This window comes from Panthera pardus, unplaced genomic scaffold (genome assembly GCF_024362965.1).
Source record: "Panthera pardus isolate Hobbes unplaced genomic scaffold, ASM2436296v1 HiC_scaffold_24, whole genome shotgun sequence".
NCBI lineage: Eukaryota > Metazoa > Chordata > Mammalia > Carnivora > Felidae > Panthera > Panthera pardus.
This window is the reverse complement of record NW_026526810.1, coordinates 102,746,195-102,769,065: the sequence shown is the minus strand read 5'-3', so window position 1 is coordinate 102,769,065 and position 22,871 is coordinate 102,746,195. Positions and strand designations below refer to the sequence as shown.

General features: G+C 43.4%; 1 protein-coding gene across 2 annotated transcripts in view; it reads right to left on the bottom strand.

Annotated features, from left to right (window-relative positions):
• Positions 1 to 22,871, bottom strand: part of MTHFD1 (methylenetetrahydrofolate dehydrogenase, cyclohydrolase and formyltetrahydrofolate synthetase 1) — a 62,536-nt gene that overhangs the window by 26,898 nt on the left and 12,767 nt on the right. For both annotated transcript variants that reach the window (XM_019451570.2, XM_053889492.1), the window contains exons 2-12: positions 20,001 to 20,085; positions 12,580 to 12,639; positions 11,857 to 11,910; positions 10,623 to 10,759; positions 10,383 to 10,483; positions 8,198 to 8,334; positions 6,791 to 6,902; positions 2,390 to 2,517; positions 1,695 to 1,792; positions 883 to 1,056; positions 114 to 250 (exon numbers count right to left, since the gene is read on the bottom strand). In XM_019451570.2, coding sequence (XP_019307115.2) covers positions 114 to 250; positions 883 to 1,056; positions 1,695 to 1,792; positions 2,390 to 2,517; positions 6,791 to 6,902; positions 8,198 to 8,334; positions 10,383 to 10,483; positions 10,623 to 10,759; positions 11,857 to 11,910; positions 12,580 to 12,639; positions 20,001 to 20,085 — 1,223 coding nt within the window. The remainder of the gene's footprint in view (positions 1 to 113; positions 251 to 882; positions 1,057 to 1,694; positions 1,793 to 2,389; positions 2,518 to 6,790; positions 6,903 to 8,197; positions 8,335 to 10,382; positions 10,484 to 10,622; positions 10,760 to 11,856; positions 11,911 to 12,579; positions 12,640 to 20,000; positions 20,086 to 22,871) is intronic.

Genomic DNA, 22,871 nt, shown 5'->3' with positions numbered 1-22,871 from the left:
GACATTCCCGGTGTCTATATGAAGACCATAAGCATTTCTGGGTCAAGCGGACCAGGGGGGACTGAAGGAGAAGCAGTGGCCTCTGGCCACCCAAGGTCTAGTGCTACTAATACCTTTTATTCCAAAGGTGGGTCCCTGAGAAGGCTGTCGCACACACGCAAAGACATTCTGATAAAGATGGGCGCCAAGGGCTTGCACCAGCCCAATGGTAGTTGTGCTTTTCCCTTCTCCCAGGGGCGTTGGAGTTATTCTTCAAGGTGAAAGCAAAAGAGGGAAAGTGAATTTATAGGAATTAAATTTATGTGAATCACTAAGCCAGACCTAGAGAATAATTTTTAACCTGAATAGTAAGGAAGAAGAAAGACCTGAAAAGGTTCTTTTCCAAGAGTCTTACTGAAGTTGCAAAAAAATGTTACATTTAAAAAGACTGTTGTAATTGAACCCCTCGCACTGTGAGGAGAAAATACATTTGATCTTATAGAGACACTGTTATAATTTTAATAGCTCGATGTAATCTAAAAAATTAGCTATTGTGTATAACTCAGCCGAACCATAAAAATAAATGCTCAATACATCTACTGAATAAAAAAATCTGGGGTTGAAAAGAAAAAAGGTGATTCCATCTGAAGACAAGCTTTTAAAACTCAACTCTTTCCCCTACTAGATGGATAACCTTGACAAATTTTCTCATCTCCAAAGGGTTAGAATCTACTCTTAATTACCTCACAGGGTTGCTGTTAAGAGTCGAATGAGACTAAACACATGTGAAAATGCCAAAACCAAATGAAAGAAAACTTCTCATATATATGCTAAGAGGAAATGCCATCTTTGATAATAATAATCAGGATTACGATTCCAAGAGCAAAGGAGTAACAACCATACCCGGTCACCACAACGTATTTTCCATCGGGTTGGTGCTTCAGGCGTTCCAGTGCTGACAGCAGAACCTTGGCCTTTGTCTCACCGTACAATTCTACCTCTTTGGAGAGCAGACCAATTTCCCGAGCCAGGCTGCCAATGGACTTCGGCTTGCAAGATCGTGATATGTCAATGTCACTTACAAGAAACAGAGAAAATATCTATCAATCTTGACTCACTGAACTTTTTTTAAAAACTTTGTTTAATTTTTTTTTTAATGTTTATTTAATTTTGAGAGAGAAAGAGCGTGAGTGGGGTTGGGGCAGAGAGAGGGATACACAGAATCTGAAGCAGGCTCCAGGTTCTGAGCTGTCCACACAGAGCTCAACGTAGGGCTTGAACTCATGAACCATGAGATCGTGACCTGAGCTGAAGTTGGACGCTTAACCGACTGAGCCACCCAGGTGCCCCTTTAAAATTTTTTTCAATGTTGATTTTTGAGAGAGAGAGAAAGAGAGACAGCATGAGTGGCAGAGGGGCAGAGAGAGAGGGAGACAGAATCTGAAGCAGGCTCCAGGTTCAGAGCTGTCAGCACAGAGCCCGACACGGGGCTCGAACTCACAAACTGTGAGTCATGACCTGAGCTGAAGTCGGACACTTAACCGACTGGGACACCCAGGTGCCCCGACTCACTGAATTTATTTAACCGCATCCTAGGAATGACCCACCCCGACCACTGATGGCGCTTCTGGAGGAGGCACATATGTAGCCATAGTATCCGTGAGCTAAAAACAGATAATCCACAAAGTTTTAAACCCGTAAAATTTTATTTTTACCTGGGAACAGGTGTCTTGAGATTAAGGCTGTTATACCGGATCGTCCACTTTCCTGGCTTAAATTTCTCCAGGAAACGCTTTGCACTCTCTACTGTGCTCTAAACGAAAGGTCACAAATGGAACTTAGAAGAAGTGGTTATTTTAACTTCCACCTCAATTCCAAATCCCAGGTCACTCCAGTTCAACCACAAAATGAACAGCTTTATGACCCCCCCTATAAACATGCTTCAATCCTAGGCATGTTTGAGAGTTTGAGAGTTTGAGCCCCTAGAATCTACAGCTGCTAAAGTGCCCTGGGTTCGCCCCATCTCAGCTTGTGTGTGTATCAACAAGGGCAAGCAAGACAAAGTGCACTTAGCAAAGCTGTGGGTTCGCACTTTCCTTTTCCTGAGGTTCTGATACTCCAGAGTAAATCCCCATTGTGCCATCCCTACCTTGCCCTACTAATAGAACTGGTTCTATATCTCTGTTCTAACAGTCCCTTTTTCTCCTTCAATAGATTCACATCCTTACTTAAAAGCAATAACTTGAATTCTGGCAGCTTTTCACAACCATCAGAAAAACTTTTTTTTTTCTGGCATACAACAGTATTAGTTTCAGCTGTACAACACAATGATTCAATATTTGTATATACTGCAAAATAATCACAGTAAGTCCAGTTAACCCCCAGTGCAGAAACTTCCATTCACACGCACCTGCATTAGCATTGCCACCGTCATGGGCCCCACACCGCCAGGAACAGGAGTGATGAAGCCCGCCCTCTCTTTGGCCTCATTGTAGGCCACATCACCCACAACTTTTCTCCCATTCGGTTTTGTATCATCTGGTCAAGGGGGGAAAAAAAGCAAGGCAAGGTCTCACAATTGCAGTCGTGGTGTTTATTTCCAAGTTAAGTGATTGAGTATGACAGCTTGCACCAATAACTAGAGTTTAGGGTGTGTATTCCCATCAGGCTCAAACATCTACTCTACTAAAAAGCTATAGGATGACAGGTGTTTGCTATTTTCTAGGTAGAAACTTACTTTATCCGCAAAAATTCACAAGTTGCATAAGTGGTGTTTCAGAACCAGGAGAATCCTTTTGCAGTCATGTGGCAAATAAAATACCAACTGTTTTTTATTCTTAAAACCAACTACCCAGTATGTAATGAGCACCTTTTAAAATGTTAATTTGCCAAGGCCTACAAAGGAATTTTTTGGTGCACAAAGCTCCAACTATGTCACAGCTGCCAGATACCGTTTCTACAGCAACTGTCAGCACTTTGTAAGCTCCATGCGTGAGCTGGAGGAACAATTCAACATCCAATTCCAGAGACAAGCAGCTACTTAAATGTATGCAAAAGGCAAAGAATATAATTACGCTTCCCTTAAAAGGAAATCAGAACAACTACAAATCTCACCAGCAAAGAACAGCTATTCGAGAGAACAAAACCCAGTGATGCATCACTGCTCACTCACACAAAGTACCTCCTCTACTTGGCTTCAGTGCACTTCCGGGAGGGGCTGGGGGACAGGGCTAGACCCTGCAGCTCTAAGGCTCCCGAGGCAGGATCTGGTAGGATCTTAGCCATTTCACCTCTTCTGTTTGATCAGATCACCACAACCGACAGAGCAAACTTTAGGATGTAGCCAAAAGTCAGACTTCAAGAGATCTAAGTTCTAGGATCAGCTGACTGCCAGTCCTTAGCCTCTGTGGGCTCCTTCCTGACCAGAAGGCCAAAGATTGAAAAGGACTGACACTACCTATTTCACAAGCTCGCTGAGAATTAAGTCAGAAATTGTGTGCATTCTTGAAATCGAAAAAGCATTCTCTAGGGGCGCCTGGGTGGCTTAGTTGGTTTAGTATCCGACTTCGGCTCAGGTCACAACCTCGCGGTTTGTGAGTTTGAGCCCCGTGTTGGGCTCTGTGCTTTTTTTTAAAAAGCGTTCTCTAAACATAAGGGTTTCTCTTCCCATCCTAGATACATAGGATATTTTCTATATGTACTATAAGGAGCTGGAGAATATCTCTCCTTGGGATAGTTTCAGGTTGCTAAATTATAAAGCAAGCTACCACAGAACATTTCCTCTCAGAACCCTATAGTCATTTCATTTTTTTTATTTAAGTTTTTTTTAATGTTTATTTATTTTTGACACAGAGAGAGAGAGACAGAGCATGAACAGGGGAGGGACAGAGAGAGAGGGAGACACAGAATCTGAAACAGGCTCCAGGCTCTGAGCTGTCAGCACAGAGCCCGATGCGGGGAACTCATGGACCGTGAGATCATGACCTGAGCCAAAGTCGGATGCTTAACAGACCAAGCCACCCAGGCGCCCCTACAGTCATTTCAAAATGCCAAGGAGCTATGGCTAAGAGCTACTGTACAGGTTTCAATAGTCTAACATGGACATTAGTCTAAAATGCCCTGTACCTCTTCCTATTTATTCATGCTAGTCATTTTAGTGTCTTTATATATAGGAGACATATCAATCACTGTATAACTGCTACACTAGATGAGCTCTGTTTTGCTCCTGAATCAACACTATTAGGGTTGACCCGAGTGCCCTCTGGTATATGTCCAGTGTTTTGTGTAAAGTATGATGTGGTCAGTAGAAAAAGTGACCACTTCTCAAACTAAGTGTATGGTTTCACTAACCAATAAACATTCTGGTTATTTATCTGAGCCCTAGAAGTTCTCTTTCATTGTGAATTATAGGTACAAAATCCAATCACTGAGTTACAGACCAGTGGGTGGACTGGAGGAACTAAATACTATTCTTTGCCAATGTTCATTTTCAAGGCATCATGTTCTGTAATTGGGCCGTATCCTGACTTATATTTTGATTATTTAAATCATTTGCAGGGCATCTGGGTGGCTTGGTCAGTTGGGTGTCGGTTTGACCCTTGATTTTGGCTCAGGTCATGATCTCAGGCCCCATGTCAGGCTCTACAGACAGGATAGAGCCTGCTTGGGATTCTCTCTCTCTCTCTCTCTCTCTCTCTCTCTCTCTCTTTCTCTCCCCCCTTCCCCCTCCTCATGCTCTTTTTCTCTCAAAAAAACTTTAAAGAAAAAAAGTCATTTGCATGGTCCATGCAGGGATAATATCCTAAGACATTTGCCAAATTAAGAATGAATTAAGGGGGCGCCTGGGTGGCTCAGTCGGTTGGGCGGCCGACTTCGGCTCAGGTCATGATCTCACGGTTGGTGAGTTCAAGCCCCGAGTCGGGCTCTGTGCTGATAGCTCGGAGCCTGGAGCCTGTTTCAGATTCTGTGTTTCCCTCTCTCTGACCCTCCCCCGTTCATGCTCGGTCTCTCTCTGTCTCAAAAATAAATAAACGTTAAAAAAAAAAAAAAAATTTAAAAAAAGAATGAATTAAGTTGTTTTTTTTTTTTTCCAAAAAAAAAAAAAAAGGAATACTTTTAAGATTCAAGTTCAGAGCAGAAGAGAAACACATAAAAGCAGCCTTCCTGCTTGGCTTACTAAAGATAATTTGAGAAGGAAACAATAAAATCCAGCCTTATCAAAACTTATTTACTAAATACCCCAGATCAGTAAAAACACAGCTGACCAGATATTGATTTGCTCTTACTCATATTTCAACATCTATGTGAGGAATAAATGTGAACAGGATGGGGAGTTTCATGTTTAAGTCAACATTTCATGCCTGTGGGACTCAAGATTCCTATCCAGGTGTTTTTTTCTTCTATCTTCTCAAATCTCTCAAATCCCCCTCCCCGCCCCCCAAAATGCCAAAATGCAGAAATATGATACAGAAGATGCAAGGTTTTAAACAGAATGGGCTTGAATGTCATATCACAAGTACTCAAAGTGAGGAGTTGTAGGAGAGCAATTTCTTTATCACCCATTAGATAATTACACTACAAGAAAATGAGTGATCAATTATGAGCTACTGTCTTAAAAGCACAGTAAGGAGAGTGGGAGGGAGGTTAAAAATGGTGAAGGCTTGACAGTGACTAATGTTCCTGGCAGCTTAGTGTCTATGTTTCAAACTTGAGATGGGAAGGGGGAAAAAAAACCCCAATATTCTTGCTGAAACTCCCTTCAACAATTCAACAGGTGGGAGTGCCAGCAGTTAGAGGGCATAAAGCTAGACAAGGAACTGCAGAGATCACGGCTCCAAGGTGGAGGACAGCACAGGACACCACACACAGTAAAAGAGACACCAGGTTCTGTGGGAGGGGAGGGAGGGAGAGAAGGATTTTCAAGAGGAGAGATAGAGAGGAAGTGGCTTAAACTGAAGATCAAAGTAGAGTTTTTCCGACCACATAGCCCAAGGCCTGCCCTGGTGTGTGATGCACAGAAACAGCTGTCTGATGAAAGGCTGTTCCTTTCTTGAATCTGTGAGGCACAGTTATTCACTGTATCGTCCTGTCAAATTTTGAAAACGTCACCGTGAGGGAATCACCCACTGCACAGAGGATGCGGGGATAGAAGCCGCCAGGGACAAGCAAGGCGCGGGCAGAGAAGGGCACGTGGTCCACTCGGCAACACGTGAAGACACGTGTTCAAAAGTGGTGTGAGATAAACGGCCACAGAGCTGGCTGAAACCAGGGTGGGGCTGAGGAGTTTGACAGGTAACGTGGGAGGAAGAAGCTCCACGTCAAGACCCACCAACACGGCAAGAACTCGCAGATGGATGTGCGTGGGAGTCAGCTGGCCGTGGGAGACCAGTAACCGACGCACGGCAGGGCGTCCACCTGCGAGGGTTAACACTCACTGGAGACACCGAAGACAGAAGACAGGGAAAATTTCCGATATTTAAAAACGAATCTGACACAGGGAACAATTGGGAGGGGATGACGGTGCGCTGGCTTTACTCTCTCTGCCTGGAAGGGTCTGGGCCCAAGCCTTCTCAGTAAAGCCCTCCTATGGGAGTCTTGGCGAAGCTAGCCCCTCTCCTGGAGGCACCCGAGCATTCTGCAAAGATCACGCTGCATTTTAAATCCACTCATCCTTTGTTAAAAAGGGTTAGGGTTAGCACTTCGAGCCTGAAACGGGACAAGAGGTTCTCACGTAGGCTTCACGTGATGACCTAGATGTCTTCCTCTGCCCACCCTACACCAGACAGCACCTGCATCCTCCAGCAGCACTCACCCGGGATATAATTGATCCCACAGTCGATGACTATTGCCCCAGGCTTGATCCACTCCCCTTTTACCATTTCTGGCTGACCAGTTGCAACCACCAGGATGTCACCTTTATTTACCTAGGAAAAGAGGATTTTGATTTGAGAAATTAAACAGTGAGACATAAAACAAACAAACAAATAAAAATGTACATGTGGAACAGACATCCCTGAGCTTTGTATGAACTTGTTCAATGTCATCAGCTATTTTATGCAGACCACACACCACGTCTGACAGTTCCTATGCTGGGCTCATTCCTCCATGTGCCAAAATGCTCCCCGCTACTAAAATCTTCCCGAATGGGGAACGTGATGAAAACACGTAGGGCAGGGAGGAGCACTGGCTTGGAGCCACAGGCCCGGCTCTAAATTACGAGGCGTTGGGAGGCTGCCCCCTCTCCTATACAGTACGGGGACCAGCACCTCCTGCAGACCACTGCTTCGGGGGGATTAAAAGAGAAGGTGCGGGGGCGCCTGGGTGGCTCAGTCGGTTAAGCGTCCGACTTCAGCTCAGGTCATGATCTCACGGTCTGTGAGTTCGAGCCCTGCGTCGGGCTCTGTGCTGACAGCTCAGAGCCTGGAGCCTGTTTCGGATTCTGTGTCTCCCTCTCTCTCTGACCCTCCCCTGTTCACGCTCTGTCTCTCTCTGTCTCAAAAATAAATAAACGTTAAAAGAGAAGGTGCGTTGTCAGCCAGGATAGGTACACGTGAGAATTCTTAGGCTCCAGGATCTGATGCAGAGTCAAGAACAAGATGTGACAGGGGGCACCTGGGTGGCTCAGTCGGTTAAGCGTCCGACTTCGGCTCAGGTCATGATCTCACGGTCTATGGGTTTGAGCCCCGCATCAGGCTCTGTGCTGACAGCTCAGAGCCTGGAGCCTGTTTCGGATTCTGTGTCTCCCTCTTTCTCTGACCCTCCCCTGTTCATGCTCTCTCTCTCTGTCTCAAAAATAAATAAATGTTAAAAAAAAAAAAAAAAAAAGAACAAGATGTGACAGGGGTCCAGGGGACCACCGTCCACATCCCGCTCAGGAGCACCTCCACCTCTGAGGCCCCCACTGTGTCACACATCTGTGATCTGGCTGCTGTGATCCACCCCAGTTTCTATACTGCGAATCCCTACCTTCCCACGAGGCAGACCGGTAAAGAATACGATCAGAACAAAATCTGTACAACCTGGGCAAGTTTTTAAGTAGAATTTGTTTCTTCATCATGTAAAATGAGACAAGAATTGAGGGAGTTGCTGTAGGGGTTAAATGAGATATTGAATGAAGTACATGGCAGTTTCTGCACTCAAAACCAGGTGAGAACGCCCACCGCACATGTGTGCGCACAGGCACACACAGAACCCTTCCACTCGGCTGCGGTCCCCTTACCTCCTCGCCTAGGTTGGCGGTCTTGGAGTGGCAGGTGGTCACTGTGGCGTGGTTCCACAGAAGCAGGTCATGCATGGGCGCACCGACTATCTTACTGCGCCCGACCACCACGGCGTGCCTTCCAGCAATCTGCACCCCTGAAAGAACAGCCAGGGTGAGTCAGAGTGTGGGAAGAAGTCGCCCTCTTCACACACCGCCTAAATGGGAAAATTCAGAACAAGTGCACAAACACGGGTTCTGAGCATCAAACAGAAATCTTCCTAAAAACATCCCTTCTTTGGCAATAATAGTCTCAGCTCTAGGGTTTCAGCTGCAAATTGGGACTTATACTGTGCCTTTCTTGCTGTGGGTTTTGGGGAGCAGACTAAGCCAAGATCCATTCATTGAGTCATAGGAGAGTGGGAAGAAAACCTACACTCAAAGAAGAAAGAAACCCTGACATACAGCTAAACAGCCATATGGAAGACAGTAGATTTACTTACATGGGAAAAATAGTTACAACAAATAGGGTACATATGACGTGCTGGACAGAAGCAAAGGAAATTAGAGGAGTATCAGTAATTCTTTCCAGCTCTGGTAAGTTTATTTATGTAGTTCCTCATCCAGATTTCTCTTTTGGCATAGGGCCTGAGCCACAGGATTATTTGCAGGGAAGTGATAAAGGGGAACTTTAAATGTAGCAGAAAGCTTTCTTTTTTGATGACTCAGCATCCATTCTTCTGGCACTATCCCAATGTCCTTTCCAGGACTGACATACTCTACTCATTAAAGGAGATGATCTGGGTACTCCCCCACATTTTTTTTTCTTTTTTAAATATTTTGTTTATTTATTTTGAGAGAGAAAGAGAGGGAGAGAGAGAGCAAGCACATGATCACAGGAGGGCAGACAGAGAGGGAAAGAGAGAATCCCAAGCAGGTTCTGTGAGTCAGCATAGAGCCCAATGTGCAGCTCAAAGTCACAAACCATGAGATCATGACCTGAGGTGAAATCAAGAGTTGGACGCTTAACCAACTGAGCCACCCAGGCGCCCCTCACTCACATTTCTGTCCCTGGCCAATGAGAGCTAATCGTATGACTGTCAGGCACAAGGCTGGAGATGCTCGGGGCAGCCAAGGAGAGCCCAAGAATGAGCCACCACAAGAAGAAAGCAGGGGTAAGACCTCAAAGACTCCACCTGAGCTCCTCTATGCAGCCCGGCTTGAGTGGACTCTTGCTTATTTAAGGTGGCTTATTTTAAACTGTGCTTCCTGTATAACATTAATTTTATTCAAAAAAGATAAGCTTCTATGTAATGCTAATATCATAAGCATCTAGAAGTAAAGCCCTCAAAGTCTGAGGTGTCTGAAAGGTACCTTATTATAGACTTTCGAGGATTCAAAGAAGGACTTGAAGCTGTGTTGGGGCAGAGAAGCTGCTGTGGCTCATGGGATTTGCTTCTGTAATGCATCGTTTGCTAAATATGCTTTAGAGTACATAAATTTAGTTGGAGGACTGAACAGTAATAGCTGTCCCGAGGCTTACAGCTTAACCTTTTCTTGCCAACCACAGAAAATTTTCATATACGTTGGCCAGCATTTTCCACTTGAAACTTCTGATCCACTTCCTTTAAATAGGACACATTTCCTGGTAAAAAATAACCTCTGCAAAAAGTGTTCATGATGAAATTAAAATACCAAGATGTTGACTAGGTGGTGGGGTAATATGGCCAACTGTTCAAGAGATCTGTTTCCAGCCATCTGTCGAGTCCTCAAACTCAACTCAGCGCCCATGTGGGGGGTTGGGACTTTTCACTTTGTCTGAATTCTTAGGACTCTGTAAGTTACTTTTCCATAAAAAGCAAACTTCTTTGAAAACAAACAAACAAAAACTAATAAAAACAAAAACAAATAACTAAATAAATAAATTTCGTTGAACTCAAATAACCCTGAGCTCACATCTTGACATGGCTGCCTCTGGGACAAGTTATGCGTCTCTCGGAGCCTGTTTTCTCAAGCTGTCAAACAGTAACAGTACCTAATCCATAGAGCTGTCGAAAAAGTTGAGAATTTAGGAAAAGCCCCCAGCCGACAGGTCGTTGTGCCAATCAAGTCCATTCATTTAGGGCCCACAGTGTACCTCCCCCTTACCTCCATGGGTCAAGACCAGACCCAAGAAACGGTGCTTTGTTTTCACATTTGTTTTTACCTGTCTCTTTGATGAGCTCCAAGCATCCTTTAGGTGTACAAGGGATGAAACAGTCATGGAGGTCACCTCTAGCAAGTTTTCCAGCACTGATGCTAGTCAATCTAAAACAATTAAAGCAATGAAGGGAGAAATAAAGATAATTAGATGTCTTTACTCTCCAGAAGCACATATGGTTTGTTCTGGAAACAGAAATATAATTGGAATCACGCAACGTGATACAGAGAGCCGAGGCACACTCACCCATCCACATCCTTTTCGGGTACAATGGCATTGACCACTGCTTCGGTGTTAATGGGATTCTCTGAATCTAAAGGTAGCTGCACTATGAAACCATGTACAGTGAGGTCTTCATTCAACAATGTAACGTACCTCAACACCTAAAAGAAATAGCGCACACAATTTGTGTTATACACAGAAACCAAAAAGGTGGAGAAACACTTTTTGGTTGCCCTATTTTCCCCCAGGAGTTTGATCGCAGTCCTCTTAGAATGTACCTCCCCTTGAACCTGAGAGCAATTCTAACACCATATGTAATCTTCAGTGTCTGCTAAGAACACCATCAAGAAAAAGAGCTAAGAACTTTAATAGCAATAGCCATGTTACTCACCCAAACCAAGATCTGTGATGACAGAAACGTTCTATAATGTGCCCTTTACCACACAGTAATGTCTACTGAATGCTTGTAAACATGGCTAGCACAACCAAGGAATTGAATTTTACATTTTGTTTCATTCTAATTAAACGGCCACAGGGGGCTAGTAGCTACCCCACTGGACACAGAACGTAGAACATTTCCATGACCTCAAGAAGTTCTTTCTCCCTCCTGCCCCTTCACAGTTACCCCTGCACCCTCAGGCAACTACACTTCTGAGTTTAATCACTCATGACCTGTTTGGCCTATTCTTGAACATCACATAAATGGAATACATATTTGGTTTTTATTTATTTATTTTTAAAACATTTTTTTTTAACGTTTATTTATTTTTGAGACAGAGAGAGACAGAGCATGAATGGGGGAGGGTCAGAGAGAGGGAGACACAGAATCTGAAACAGGCTCCAGGCTCTGAGCTGTCAGCACAGAGCCCGACGCGGGGCTCAAACTCATGGACCGTGAGATCGTGACCTGAGCCGAAGTCGGCCGCTTAACCGACTGAGCCACCCAGGCGCCCCCATATTTGGTTTTTAAAAGGCAAACAGCTACAGGTCCAGGATTGGTTTGTAGTGAATACTGCAGGGGGTTTGAAGCAAAAGATACTGTGATCACGCACTGAGTATACACACAGCCATACCCCAGGATGGCACCATTTACTCTGGGTGTTTCAGAAATTTTCTGGAAGCAGAGTCTGCAAAGAAAGAATTACCTCGAGGTCTTTCATATGGTGAATGTACCAATCCCTAAAATTCCACTAAACCAAAGACCAGAGATGAAAGCACTTTAGCTGCCCCTCTTAACAGTCAATTCCTCCCAGCTCACCTCAGATTCTGTGGCTGTTCTTGGTAACTTAATGTGCGTGGCTTTGATCCCAATCTGCAAAAATGAACATTTAAAACAGGCAAGAGAATGTCAGACATGGGCCCATTTCTTTTAACCAATATGACTAACAAATCAGATGGCCTTAGTCACCCTTTCACCCTTGTATGCTTGCTTTTATTTATTTAAAGAGAGAAAGTGTGTACGCGCGCACGCACACACACACACACACACACACACACACACACACAAAGCAAGGGAGGGGCAAAGAGAAAGGGAGAGAGAATCCCAAGCAGGCTCCGCTATGCTAGGGCAGAGCCCAACACGGGCTCGATCTCGAGAACCGTGAGATCATGACCTGAGCTGAAATCAAAAGTCAAACACTTAACTGCTTAACTGACTGAGCCACCCAGGCACCTCACACCCCCGTATGGTCTGAAGAATGAGTCTCTCACTTTGACCCATTCATCCTTTACTTGTTCATTGTCACCACTGTACTAAAGCAATTTCACGTCCACTGTTCCTGCTCTTTGGGAAGTCGGCACATCACTGATTAGAAAACATTCCAGGGTAACCGGAGGCTGCAGCTTCAGCCCTGCATTTCTGACTCAAACCTGCTATGGGCAATGAAAGCTTTTACAGGGAGGGCACAAAGGGCACGGGGTCACCAACAAGACTGGGGAGGGGGTGGGCTGGGGGTGATGGCGCTGCCCTTCCGGGCTTTACCTCTTCCGCAGCCTTCAGCTTCACATTTATATAAAGATTAGAATCATCTCTGTCGCCAACCTAGAATAATAAATACATGCAAATCAGACGATCAAGGAAAGGCAAAGTGTACAGAAAAGCTTCTAAAGTTTTAGTTTTGATAAAAGGAATGTTTAATCATGAGATTCTTGTTGCAGAGGACTTCACAGGAGAATAGGAGAATGTTGGGGCAGAATGGAGATATGCACACAGTGGTGTTACCAATCCCTCCCCAAACAAGGCCCACCCTGATTCCCACTGAAAAAGCCACAAGGCAAAAAAAAAAAAAAAAAGTAATAAAGGAGGGGACATCTGCATCTGCCATGGGAACTAAACAAAGGAGCCACAGGCTTGCCTGAAACATGTGGAATCTGCCTTGGAGCTGCCGTACAGAACCACAAAACATGGAGGGCTAAACTGTCATCAGGCAAGAGAAACACCATAGCTGTGGGAGTCAGGAAAACCCAGAAGGTATATTCGGCACCCTCTCTCCCACCCCCCAGCCCCCGGGGGCAGTGGAAAATTCTCTTGCCCAGTTACACAGAGAAGAGAAACCCGCTGGGGTGGAGCTAATCCTAGCTTACTCGGAAGAGCTATGTGAGGCAGAGGGCATTCCGCTGCCCTCAAGACGGAGAGCAAAGTGTGGTGCAGGAGCAAACCCTCTGACTACCATGCCGGTCTCACTGGGTTCCCTCAGCTTCTCTAATCATGAACATACTTAAGAGTTTTTCACTGTTGGCCATATATCTGTAAATTTTTATTTTACAACTATTTTTCCACGTTCTCGTGATCAACAGTAAGTTCGATTTCTCCCAAAACTGCAGAGGGGAAAAATGGTAGGTCCACTGATACCACAGATAACAGACGCAGGACTCCTTTTAAGAGGACAACCGCACAGAAAGAAGGGTGAGCGCTTCCAGTCCTTGTCATGTTGATGGGGTTCCTGGAAGCTCTCCTCAGGGTCATAGAACCTGGCCTTCCTCTTAGCTTCGGCTGTCCCTTATACAGATACTTCTCAGTTCTGCCTGCACTCATCTGAATTTCAAGAGTCAGATGAATCCTTTGACGGGAATTTGATTTTTCTATGGGTTACCTGCTTCCTGTGGGGGCATCCCCAGAATTTCAGAGCCTCTCCTGTTTCTTCTTCAGTCATTTTCTGTGTGTTCCTTGCCCCTATCATTCAAGCCCTCACTGATTCAGTTACCACATTAAACATACTCTGGGATTCTTAGATCTAAGTAGGAAAGGAGGTGGTTCCAAACACAACAGTATTGTTCCTCTCATTATCATTAATATTTAAACTACATTTATTTTTTATTTTAGAGAGAGAGCGTGTGCTGTGTGCACGAGTATGACTAGGGGAGAGGGGCAGAGAGGGGGGAGAGAATTCCAGGCAACCTCCATGCTCAGCACAGAGCCCAAAGTGGGGCTCAATCTCACAACCCTGGGACATGATCTGAGCTGAAGTCAAGAGTTGGACGCACAACCACAATTTGCCACCCAGGGGCCCCTACAATTAGTTATTTAAACTCAATTCTGAGATTAGATGGTTTTGTTATTCACTGCCAGACATTTTTAAACCACAACTTCTCTGTTCTATAGTTCATCTTCATACATCCCCCAGGTAGCGGAAATGCAACTTTAAGTCACTTTCCCAGAAAAGGTATGTGGGCATTTTTCTGAGTCTATGTGTATCTGAAAATATTTTTCTGCTGCGTTTGCCCTCGAGAGGATTTACCTGGCTGAATCTGGAGTCACGAAGTTTTCCTTCATAAATGCTATCTTCAGCATCTAGTGGTAAGTCTCAAGTCTTTTGTTGTGGTTCTTTTACAGGTAACTGCTTTCTGTCTGCATATTTCTGAAAGAATTTTTCTAAAACTCCAAAACCAAGGGCACCTGGCTGGTTCAGATGGTGGAGTAAGCGACTGGCTCTTGGTCTCAGGGTTGTAAGTTTGAGCCCCAGACTGGGTGTAGAGATTACTTAAAACTGAAATCTTTTAGGGGCACCTGGCTGGGTGGTGACGGTAAGCGTCTGACTCTTGATTTTGGCTCAGGTCATGACCTCATGGTTCATGAGTCCTTGCCCAGCGTCAGGCTCTGTGCTGACGATGCAGAGTCTGCTTGAGATTCTCTCCCTTTCTCTCTCCGCCCCTCCCTTGCTCTCTCTGTCTCTCTCAAAAATAACACATTTTTAAAAGATGAAATCTTTTTTTAAAAAATTCCAAAACTGCCACCAGTTTTAAAAATAAAGTGCAATAGTTATGATTACAAGCATGTATCAAAGTTTTAAGGTAAGCCTCATGCAAAGGAAAAGACCTCCTAAAGCCTCTCGGTATGGACACGTCATAGGGGAAAAGGTTACACAATCGCTGGTAGACTAGATGCGGAAAGAATGTTTAGCTGAAAAACAGTAGATTCTTGACTGACAGTCAAGTGAGTAGGTGGAAGACTGGTTTCCGAGAACAAATCTTAATCCCATCACAGTTTATCAAGAAAATCACTGAAGCACTTTATCAGTAATGCTAATTTCCTCCCTGAAAAAGGTGAATTGCATTATTCTAAAAAGGTCCTATCCCAGAATAAATTGGGGACTTTTTTTTTTCTTAACACCAACAGTCTGCAAACTATTTCTGTACAGGGTCAGACAGTATGTATTTTAGCTTTTGGGGGCCACATACTCTGTCGTATATTCTCCTGCTTCATTCTTAACGGCTTCCAAATTGGGCAGCATTTGGATGGGGCCCCAGTTTACTGATCCCTGCTTTATGCCATAAAATATCTTGGGTGTTGGCCTATTTATCAATTTTTCTTTCTGCTTCAGGAACCTTCTGTAGATATTCAGACCAGTTGAGTTTATTTGTTTTATTGTTTTGTCCATGTCTTTTGTGAGGGCTGAATGAGTTACTATATATAAAACACTCTGAATAATTCCTGATAGGAAGCAACTAATGAATTATATTATTAATAATGAATATTTTATGGTGTAAAGGGATAGAAATACAGCCTCAATTTGATCTCTTATAGTGAAAAGTCAAGTCTTAATTTCCTTTAAGTATTCAGTTGTTTGGGAAGTCACCAGTCCATTGTTCTTTAAAAAAAAAAAAAAAAGAAATCCAACTTTTAGGTGTATATACCTGGACCAGATCACAAATATCCTTGACTGCAATGCTAAGGAATTAGGAAAACAAAAAGGAAAAGCAAATGGGGGTAGAGATAGACAGACCGGGGTTCACATCCCAGACGCAGGCACTTCCTGACTGGTTTGGGGCAAGTACCCACGATCTTTTGAGCATCAGTTACTGTGACTATAAGGAAACGCGATTATAGGCTAGTATGCAACTCAGAACAACTAGAAATATATACAGACCGTTTGGACTACAGCAGACACTCTGTATAAGCAGTACTCTCACTCCTGTAAAGGACAGGGTGTGTGTGGCTGGATGATTGTGGGTCCTGCAGCAGCAGCTAAAGACAGGCTGGAAGGGTCCAGATTAGAACCCTAAAACCTGTAAGCAGGTGACTGTAGTGGCCCCAGAGGGTGAAAGCAGTACAAACTGAAAGAGCTTATGAGAGGCACAATCAGTAGCATGGCATTCACTAAGGGGACTCAAGAGTGAGGGAGAGAAATCCTAAAGAGAAGAGTGCAGGTTTCTGGTTGAGTGTGTGGGAAGATGGTGTCAGTCATCAGGAGGGAAAAAAAAACAAGAGGTCCAAGGTAGCAGGGACGTGATTACAACATAATATGTAAACCTTGCATCAGGGAAAGATGTTGTAAACTTTGGTGCTGAAGTGCAAGATGAAAATACTCTAACACTGTTTCACTGGCAGCAACACAGAGGAGACAAGCTGCAGAAGTGTTTATGTAACAAAAAGTCTCGCAATCAATAAATTTGAAATACGAGTTCAGAAGTTGATCTTAAAAACGGGGGAAAAAAATCCCAATATTGCTAATATTGGGATTTTCTTTTAATCCTTTCTGAAATCTTCTGAAAAGGTTTATAGAAATAGAGTTCTTGCCTACCACGTTTCCTCTTTCTACACTAAACAATTCACAAGAATAAGTCAAGAAATAACTGGTCTCCCAAGCGAACCAAGTGAATGCCCACAACATATACCTTTGATTCTCATTAATCTGCAAAGAAATGAAAAGCCCACCACAGGCGAGAACACACCCAGGCCTGTGTGCTTTTCTTCTCGGCTAAGGCCTCCTGGATAATGAACAGCAACAGGGGGAAATATTTAAGAACCATTCACTCTGGAATTCTTGATGAACATGGAACAGAAAACTTAGTAAGGGATTAAATGATAACATGTGGAGACACACACAGAAATGTGAAGTGAGGAAGCAGCCATCTCTGAAGGGAATTTCAAACGAAAGTTATCGGCTTCCTGTCATCCAAGTCAACCCTTCAAATGTGCGTCTGTCCATGTGTCCATCTGACAAAACATTTATTGAATGCCTCCTACCAATTTGTTGAAGGCGTCCTACTGGGTGAATCTGGAGCTCAGGAAGAAACCCTGGACAGAGGCCTCAATCAGGAAGGACTCTCCCGGGTAGCCATGGAACCAGGTGAGCTCACTGAGGGAAGGAATAGGTGGAAAAGGGGTTTTGTGGCTGTACCCTATGGCATCCAAATGGTTCAGGTATCAGGAAAATAAGGAACAGGAAGCAAAGGAGATCAGAGAAGGAAGGGAAGTGAGAGTTTTCCAAGAAACCAAGAGTCCAGAATTCAGAAGAAGCCCGGGTTTAGAAGTTACTGACCTATGGGAATGCAAACTGGTGCAGCCACTCTAGAAAACAGTATGGAGGTTCCTCAAAAAACTAAAAACAGAACTACCCTACAACTCAGCAATTGCACTACTAGGCATTTATCCAAGGGATACAGGTATACTGTTTCGAAGGGGCGCGCATGCGGCCCAATGTTTAGAGCAACACTATCGACAATAGCCAAAGTATGGAAAGAGCCCAAATGGCCATTGACAGATGAATGGATAAAGAAGATGTGGTGAATACATGTACAATGGAATACTACCCGGCAATTAAAAAGAATGAAATCTTGCCATATGCAACTACGTGGACGGAACTACAGGGTATTATGCTAAGCGAAATTAGTCAGAGAAAGACAAATATCATATGACTTTACTCATATGAGGACTTTAAGACACAGAACAGATGAACATAAGGGAAGGGAAGCAAAAAGAATATAAAAACAGGGAGGGGGACAAAACATAAGAGACTCTTAAATATAGAGAATACACAGGGTTACTGCAGGGGTTGGGGGAGGTGGGATGGGCTAAATGGGTAAGGGGCATGCATTAAGGAATCTACTCCTGAAATCACTGTTGCACTATATGCTAACTTGGATGTAAATCCAACAATAAACTTTTTAAAAAAGAAAAAAGAAAAAAAAAAAGAAGAAGTGACTGACCTAGAGCTGGTATTGAGAGCCAGGTTAAACTGCCAGATTTGGGGCAGCTTACCCACTTTTGAGGGAACCCCGAGACCCTTTCAAGTGCCAGACTACTTTATAATGATACCGTGATGTCATCTGCCTTTTTCACATCTGTATGGAGGCTGCAAAGCCAATGGTGGGTGAGACTTTGCACAAATCAAGGCAATGGCACCAAACTATACTAGTCACTGCCACACTCTCAGTAAAAACAGATGCCAATTTCACTTAAAGTGCTCTCGATCGCTTCTCGGCCTTTTGGCTTAGATCAAGTATAGAAATGCTCTCGATGAAGCAGTAAAAATGATTAATTTTATTAAACCTCAACCCTTGAATACATGTCTTTTATATCCTGTGTGGGGAACTGGGAAGGGCTCATCAAACACTCGTGCCCCACACAGAAGGTGTGGTCTCCAGGAAAAGCCCTGTGCTTTTTCTCCTGGCCAGCTGAACTGCCACAGTTTTACATGGAACGCTATCTTTACTTGAAAAAACAGCTGACAAACAATGATTATTCATGCTTGAATATTTGGCAAATATTTTCTCAAAACTGGACAGAGCGAGCCTGCTACTTGAAGGAAAATAGCTTAATAGTATTTGTTGCCAAAGGTAAAATCTGAGCTTTCAAGTGAAAATCAGAAGTTTTTTTATCCACTCCTGTGAGCTCCACAAGCTTCTCAATAATCAAAGACTCTTCTGATAAGTTTGTTGTGATACTAATGATTGTGCTTTTCTTTACATTGCATAATGAAATGTGTTAACATTCAGAAGATCTGCATAATTCAGTGAACCATTATTTTCTAAATGAGGAATGAAGACAAAACAAACCAAGCATGGGTAAATATCCATTCAAACTGCAACATAAAGCAGTGGGTTTGGATGTAACCAAGCAGGAGAGAGTTCACTGCACAGTGTCAGATTCCACATTGCAACTAAACTATAAAAACTTACTGAGTCCTGTTGTAGTAACAAAAGTATCCACAATTACCTGGGAAGACTACAAAAACAAACACAAAACAACAACAAAAAAACCCTCTTCCTTTTTACAACTATACATCTATACAAGTCCAGATTTTCTTCATATATTTCAATCAAGCCAACATGTAGCAAGAGGTTGAACACAGGAGCAGATGGGAATCCAGGTGTCTTTCATTAAGCCAGATAGTAGAGTGCAAAATAATGCCCCTCTTCTCACTAAATTTTGCTTTTATTTTATTTTTAAAATTTTTAAAAATGTTTATTGATTTTTGAGAAAGAGAGAGAGAGAGAGCATAAGCTGGGGCAGGGCAGAGAGAGAGGAAGACACAGAAGCCCAAGGAGGCTCCAGACTCTGAGCTGTCAGCACAGAGGCCAAAGCGGGTCTCAAACTCATAAGCCGTGAGATCATGACCTGAGCTAAGTTGGACGCTTAACCAACTGAGCCACCCAAGCTCCCCTCAATTTTGTTTCCTCAAAGTTATTTTTTTTCATAAGAATGTTACTCATTCTAACATATAATAAACTTACTATTGATATTTTAAAACGTATAAATATTTAAAAACATTTTAGCTTCTGATACAGTATACATCAATGGGTGAATCCATATAAACAAAAAGTCCTTAAGGTCTTAAAATTTTTTAAGTGTAAAGGGATCCCGAGACCAAAGGTCTAGGGACATTGGACTACGGAAGAGGTGCCCCCAGAGAATAGCAGACGCCAGGATACAGCAACATGTACAAGCTGAGCTGAAGAAGAGCGGCCTGCAGAGAGAGGCTGAAAAGGTATGAGGAGGTTTCACGAAACCGAGAAAGAGAGAAAGAGAGAAAGAGAGAAAGAGAGAAAGAGAAAGAGAAAGAGAAAGAGAAAGAGAAAGAGAAAGAGAAAGGAAGGAAGATGTGTGAAGTGCTTGCTGTCTGAAGTGCTACTCATGAGTTGGGAAAAGAGGATATTCGTGCAAATACACTATCATAATACCTGTAAAATTGCCAGGCCTGGTGTAAAACCGGGAATTTGCTCCTTCATCTGAGTGACTTGGTTCTTCAGTCTCTCCCTTATTTGCCTAGAGAAAAAGGAAAGGTTGGAATTAACACTGAATGTCTCAAGCGCAAGTAAGTCATTTAAAAGAGGCCGTTTCTCTTTTAAATTAAAAATACCTCCCTTGAATAGACATTATCTGGTATAATTGAGGATATTACGGATACGCATCCATTTTCCAGGACTCAAGTAGATGTGGATCTTAGATTCTAACTCCTAACTACACTGACTGGGCCATGTGGAATGAGGACATTTAGTTTAAAACATATTAGTTGACGGCATTCAAAATCATAGAGTGAATAAATGAAAACTTGAACCAACACTTCTGGAAGGCTGTTAATCTTCATCTTTTTCAGCATTCCCCCTCTCCAGGTGCTAAATGAAAAACTTTTGCAGGAAAGAACTACAGCTCACACCTGCTCAACTTTCCCTGCTAAGATGATCACAGGGTACCCACATAAGGCTGAATGACAATCAATGAATCACACTCCAAAGTCAATATGAATTTATAAATATATTCCAATTCAGAAAAGAATTTTCCTTACAGAAGAATTTAACACAAAGTTAAAAGTATAACCTCTCATGAAACAAAGGACAAATCAATTTACCAACAAACAACTTCTTGACAATACATCAAGTACATTAGATTACATCATTCGCCTTTCTTCATCTCAACCACATTTGACATACGAAATATATATGGACATTACAAACATCTCTTCCCTCTTTCTGACTTGATTAGTTCCTGCTCCAGTCCTCCACACTTATAAACAACGGACATAAATAGGCACAGGTGTTACAAGAAATAGATTATTTGGATTAGCCTCATCAATGGTAAGAATGTTGAATGATACAAGAAGTCATACTTAAGACTTCAAAATTGTATTTCTGATGAAGTTTTGAGGTGATGGGGGGGTTCATGGAGTCTGGAGCCAACAACCAAGAAAGAATTCTTTAAAAAAATTTTTTAACGTTTATTTATTATTGAGAGAGAGAGACAGAGACAGAGCATGAGCACAGGAGGGGCAGAGAGTTGGGGAGACACAGAATCCAAAGCAGGCTCCAGGCTCTGAGCTGTCAGCACAGAGCCCAACACAGGGCTCGAACTCACAAACTGCCAGATCTTGACCTGAGGTGAAGTCGGACGCTTGACCCACTGAGCCACCCAGGGGCCCCAACCAAGAATGAATTCTTAAAGACATCTTTGGAGCAAAAAGGTGATTTTATTAAAGCAAGGGGACAGGACCCGTGGGCAGAAAGAGTTACACTGCAAGTGTAGGGGGTGACCATTTTATGCAATCGGGAGAGATAAAGTCAAGAGGGAGTTTCCAGACTTTCACATGCTGGAGGCCTAGCTATTGTCAAGCTAAGGTGGTTTTCCCTCTAGCAAAGCATTAACTTTAAGACACTAGGGAGTTCCTGGACTTTAGGCTATAATGGGATTGCCTTTTTCTGGTAAACTGGTGGAGACTCTTATCAGTTTAACCATTTGTTTTTTGTCCTTTCCATATTTTTGGGTAGCCTGGGAGTGTCCAAGGAATATTATACATGTCCCACTGGTGGGGGCGGGGGTGGGGTGGGCTTGCTGTTAGCCTGCACCTTGACCTCGGCTTGCCCCACATTCCCTCATCATCTCAAGCTTGTGACCTTATTTTTAAAAATCATTTTGTATCAATTATCCCATACAATGATATAGTTCAAAAGAATGAACAGATTGTTGGATTTTTCTATCAGAGATTTGACCTGGAGATCACAGTTCTGCTCGAACACAAGAGAACAGGAAACACGTGGCATTTCCACTGGCCCTGCCTCTGAAACTCCCCAGCAGTCCTAGCCTTGGCTGCCTCCCCACCAGGACAACTAGGTGTAGTGCTGGGCTACTCAACTCTCTCCTGTCCCCTCCCTTCCCTCCAACCATTATAGTAACACAAAGGCCTAGGCACAGGTTCCTACAGGTTCTCCTTTAGCCCTCCCAACCCAAACAAAGCTCACTTGGGGGGGAACCATTGCCAGGCACAATGTAAGACATTAACAGGAACCATGAGAGGAAACAGCTTGTTACAGGGATTCCCTGCTTTTCAAAAGTTCAGGTTTGCCACTTTGCTTTTCAGAAAAACCTCTGTTAATATGTGTTTCCACTAGCCCAAAAGAATACAGAGGATTTTTGCTTTATGGGGAAAAAAAGCAAAAACAAAAACAAAACAGCATTTAGTGTTTGTTTTGCAGCAAGCCCTTCCTGAAAGGCACTCCCCAGCTCCCTCCTGGGGAACTCAGCAATTCAGCATGAAGCCACGAGAGCTTTGAACTGTGTGAGTGTCTGGGCTTTATCTCAATGTATTTTGCGCAAGATGTGTCCTCAGGTATCAGAGAAGCCTAAGTGAGGTTATTTTTTGGGTCTTGGAATGCTCGAAAAATTTTCCAAACCTGCTTCTTTGCTTTGTGCCACTTTGGCTTATGAAAGGTTTCATAGGAATACTGTACTGTCGAATAGTGGAGGAAACCTGTATCCGAAATTCTCAACAATGTTACGAGATGGCCAAGGGAGGAGAGGCCTTCCTGTTTCAAGATATAGAAACAGGCTCTAAGCAGTCATGTGGTGTTCTGAAAGCCAATTAGCTGAAAGCAGCAAGCGCAAAGGCTCTGAGTGGGTAAATGGGGTCCCAGGAGAAGCGGTAACCGGATAGGGTAAAGCGGGGTGCCTGTCTTTTATTCTGAATGTGATAGGAAGCTGCTAGAAGACTTGGAACAGGGCTGACATGACAGGACTTAACACTTCTGAAAAATTACTCCTGGCTGCTGAACTGGGAACAG